The 4,777-nt window shown below is 55.0% G+C and overlaps 1 protein-coding gene across 1 annotated transcript in view; it reads right to left on the bottom strand.

Moving 5' to 3' along the window:
- Positions 1–3,225, bottom strand: part of Krt80 (keratin 80) — a 22,084-nt gene extending 18,859 nt beyond the window's left edge. Inside the window, exon 1 of the mRNA XM_021217231.2 lies at positions 2,819–3,225. Within this exon, the coding sequence (XP_021072890.1) occupies positions 2,819–3,121 (303 nt within the window). The 5' untranslated portion in view covers positions 3,122–3,225. The remainder of the gene's footprint in view (positions 1–2,818) is intronic.
- Between the last annotated feature and the right edge of the window lie 1,552 nt (positions 3,226–4,777).

Raw genomic sequence — 4,777 nt, forward strand, 5'->3', positions numbered from 1 at the left:
TTTTCTTTTTCTTTTTCTTTTTCTTTCTTCCTTCCTTCCTTCCTTCCTTCCTTCCTTTCTTTCTTTCTTTTTCTTTTTCTTTTTTTTTTTTTTTTACAGGGGACTCCAAGTCATCTTTTGAGCTCTCGCCTGGATCTGGTATGTACCCTGGGGAAGGTCCAGCCACTGAGCCAGCAGGGAGACATTGACAGGGATCCCTGACGTGCTGGGAAGATGTCAAATCCCAGTTTTAGCCATGGAGCACAGAGACCTGCAGGAAAGCTGACTGACCAGTGCCTGATGCCAGCAGGGCTGAAAACAGGGACATCTGAGACCCTTAGGGGTGCCACGACCCACCCTTATCTACAGCTGTCCACCTCTGCTCGTGGATGGTCCTCTGGACTCAGGCAGTCCTTCCCCAGTGCCCCAGTGCCTAGGCTGTCCATGTGTTTGAGATCCCAGCAGCAGCCTGATAGAGAGGACACTACCCTCCCTCATCTTTCCCTGTGGCTGTGGCCATGTTAGCCCCCCTACCGGCAGGAGCCACAGAATCTGAGGCGCAGAGAGGGTAAGCCATTTACTTAAGGAAACACAGACTGCGAGGGAAGCAAACACCACAGTGGTAGGCTTCTCTGCCGGGCTCTAGAGGAACCAACTGCTCCCTTCGTGTCCACAAGCACTGGTTCCTCAGGGAGGCAGAAAGCTTTGAAGGGGGAGAGGAGTGGAGTCCTCCTTCTCTGCTCAGGGCCCCAGCCTTACTCTGGGCCTGGAATCCATTTCCTGTGCACTCCCTGTCCGTACCTCTCTCTGAAGCCTGGGCTGTGCCCTGCCCTATGGCCCCTCCCCAGCGTTTCCCTTACTCTTTGGGCCTGGGGTGTGTGTGGTTGGAAGAGGTCTGGGAGCTCCCTGAACCAGGCTCATTTACTCTCTTGCTCAGAAAACTTGCACTATCTGCTCGTTGTGTTCCAACTACTATTCAAAAAGCGTCCCATTTGATTGAGAAATCCATTGCATGGATGTTCACTGAGACCCAGAGAGGTTCAGCAGTTTATCTGAGGTCACACAGCAGGCTGGTGGTGGGTCCAGGATTCAAACTCAGAAATAAGGTTCTCATGCTTTTTTAGTCTCTTGGGGTCTCTCACAGCCTCTGCTCAGCACAGGGCTGGAACCCATAGTTCCCTGTACCCTGCAGTGAAGGGCACTCCACCTCATGGCCAACTTGGAGAGCTAGGAGGCTTGAGTTTTGCTAAGGACCTTCAAGGGTCTGAGTCCAGGACCCTAACTGTGAGGGCTCCTTCCCTGGGCCCACACCCACGGTTCCCACCTGGTGCCCACGGCAGTGGCACAGAGTGACATCAGCATTGGCAATCGTTCGAAGGAGAGAAAAGCCACCCATGGGAGCCAAATTACATAGTTCGGCAAAGCACTCCTTTTAAGGGATTAGCCAGGCTTGTCAAGGAGGCACCTCTGCGGGGCCTACCTCTTGGGCTGTGGGTTCCATCTGCAGCTGTGGGAAGGTCTCCTTGCTCCTCCCCCAAAGTGGGCATCTCGGGTGTAAATGAGGAGACTCTGAACTAGTCAGAAGAGGCAGGGAAAGACACGATTTCTGCCTCAGATCTCTCTGTCTCTCTCTTTCTCTCTCTGTCTCTGTCTGTCTGTCTCACACACACCCACATACACACCATACACACACAGACCTGAGTTCAAATATAAACCATATCAGTTGTTGGTTCTGTGACTGTCTGTGAGTCTCTCTGGTCCTATTGCCTCATCTGCACAGCTGGGAAAACAACGTCTGTAGTGATGTTAGTTAGCACTGGCCCACTGCCGCCTTGCTACGTTCCTGTGGCATTCAGGCATCCAGGCCACACGTGACACTTTCTTCTCACTATCTGTCTGTCTGTACATCCCCAACAGCTCAGGACCGCAGAAATGTGCAAGGGTTTGCAGAGTCAGAAACCAAGAGGCAGATAAGGACTGACCAGGGCTCCCTGTTCTGCGCAATGTCACAAAATATCTTTCTTTACAGTTAAGGGTATTTGAGGTGAACCTGTGAGGTGCCCCGTGGTGCCTGGCACACCAGCATGCAGTTCAGTCAGTGCGACTCTGACACAGGAGGAAGCAGGGCTGGGAGGATTGTTCACAGAGGCTGCTTGGAGTGGTTGAGTGGGCACAGGCTTGGAAGGCAGACAGGACTTCCTGAAGCCCTAGGCTAGCTGCAGACAGTGAGTCTAGGAAGTGTGGGGGCCATGTTGTTAGGGGCCTGTTCCTTCCACATAGGTGAGTGCAAAGCAGGCCAACTCTTGGCTTCTGGCTGGATTCTGACACAGTCCTCTACATTCCTTTCTCCTGACAAGCCAAAGTTGCGTCTTTACTCATACAAACTCCGTGGCAGCTTCCTTCTGCCACCTCTTTGGACCTGCCAGAACAGTGGCTCTACGGATGAATGGAGAAAGCCAGCAGGGTGGGAGGGAGATGCTTGGGGTCAGGAGGGCATCTTAGTAGTATCTCCTATCCTCCCACCTGGGCAGAAGTCAGCAAGCCACACCTCCACAGGCCATCCCGAGAAGCACCCCTTGACTGCTACAGGGGTACACTGACCCCCTCCCATCACGAGCCAGGTAGCACACCCTTATCCAGTACCCCTCAGAGTTGCCCTGAAGTTCCTTTCACCCCAGGCACCAGGATTTCCTAGCCCATCTCTGCAGGTTCAGCCATGCTGCATCCCCATTGGCTGGGATCAGGGGCGGGGCATGACCGATGCTCAGGGAACCACCAGCCAGGTCACCTGGAAAGCCTGAGGCCCTTCTGTTTTGGTGCCCTCTCCCACTTAGCTCACCTTGCCAATCAGGGAGGCAAATTTATCATTGAGGACCTTCATTTCCTCCTTTTCTTGGTTCTTCTGCTGTTGAACAGCTGGGTCCACCTTGAGGTCCAGAGGCACCAGCAGGCTGGGGTTCACAGTCACCTTGGGGATGGTGCCAGATGGCCTACAGCTTGTGAGGCTTCGAGAGCTGAAGCCAGGCCCAGGGAGCCCACAGCTGCCCCATCCTGAGGTCCCAGGCTGGGGACTGCCCGCAGGGGTCATCTCACAGCCGCTGAGGCTGCTGAAGCCAACGACACAGCAGGAGCGGTAGGCCATGGTGGCCCCCCTGGGCCTGGGAGCCGGAGGGCTCACCAGTGAGCTAGGGAGCTTTGGAGTTGGTGGCTGGCAGCCGCCTCCTGTCACATCCAGGGCCGGCTGGGGACTGAGGTAAAAACACCTGTTGCATAGTGTTCATTAGCTACAGGAGGGCGGGACTCCTCCAAGCCAGACCAACCTGTTAGTTAGATGATGTGGATCCCGCCCTCCCTGTACCACAGCTTTCTGTCTGCCCGACAGGGGCTCTGCCTTGTTGAAGGGGCTTGTCACAGTCCCCTGCAAGAGGGACCTGACTGAGGAGGGGGCCTGAGGCTGGACTGGCTGGGTTGGGCAGGGTAGGGCCGGGTGGTCAGTGCCAAGAAGGCAGAGTTCTGAAGGAAGGAGCAGGGAGAAAGGCGGGCAGCCAGCCACAGATCACACTGCATACCGAAGGGCTGACGTATCTGGGCTCGCATACTTCTGGAAAAGATGAGGCAAGTGTAGCCCTGAGCTCCAAGGCTAAGATGACTGCCCTGGGCGCCGTGCCAGGCTGCTGTTGGAAAACAGCCCCCTTATTATTTATCTTAACCATCTGTCAGTGTCCCCCTGCTAATTTCCCCTTCCCTCTTGCCTTCTCTCTCTTACTGAGGACCAGCGCAGTGCACCCCACTGACTCAAGGCCTGCAGGAAGCACATGACCGAGGCCAAGAGCTCTTGGTTTTGAAAACGTGATGTGACATTGGGTTGCGTGTGGAGACAGCTTGGTTGTTCCCACTGGTAGAAAACCTCAACTATGTGGCTGGATTTTTACCCTCATCTGAAAAATGGGCTGAAGGTTTTAGTCACAAGCAGAGTAGAGGACCCACTCTAAACAGCTGGCCTGGGTTCAGAGTCCCCCCCCCCCGGTCTCCCTGGCCCCCATCCAGGGGCCAAGATGGTCTCTGATTGACCGTAGTTCTGCCTCCAGGCGTCCAGCTCCTTGCCCTACCTTCTCCCTCACTCTTCTTCCCATTCCTTCTTGATGGCTACCCGTACAGCTTCTACCTTCTTCATGGGAAGTCTGGTGCGGAAACAGGCATCAAGGTGCCCAAGGAACTTCTGGAAACTACAAAGGTTCTCAGCCCATGGCACAGCCAGGGCCTGCTCCTCCTTATCCAGGGATGGCCTCTTCTTACCCACCCTGCCAGGTCCAGCATAACCTCCCTGAGCATAGAGAAGGGTGTGACTGTAAAAACCAAGGGGACCCGGCCTTTGAGGGGACCGAGGCAGTCACACATTTTAACCAGGCATGATGGTTAAGCCACATGACCTACGCCTGCCTGGGGACCAGGCCTGGTTCCCACTCGTGGGCACTTCTGGTTCACTTGGACACAGAATTCTGCATCAGGAGTCCGTCCTGATCCTGGATTCCAGGATCTACCGTGGGTGACTGGGTCCCCAGGACAATGTATGCCCTACTTCTGTGGCATGCTATATGTACCCCACTCAGCAGCCTGGTGTGTCTGGTATGGCTGCCCTAGCCTCCCAGAGTCTTCTTCTGGTATCTGAATGGCATGCTGTCACATCTAGTGGCATATCCTTCCTGGTCAGCCCGGAGTGCTCTGAGGGGGCAGCCGGTGGCATCTGTGCCTGGTATGGCCTGAGTGTTCTCTCTCTCCTCACCATAGCCTCCAATTA

Source organism: Mus pahari, chromosome 17, assembly GCF_900095145.1.
Source record: "Mus pahari chromosome 17, PAHARI_EIJ_v1.1, whole genome shotgun sequence".
In the NCBI taxonomy this organism is placed as follows: Eukaryota; Metazoa; Chordata; class Mammalia; order Rodentia; family Muridae; genus Mus; species Mus pahari.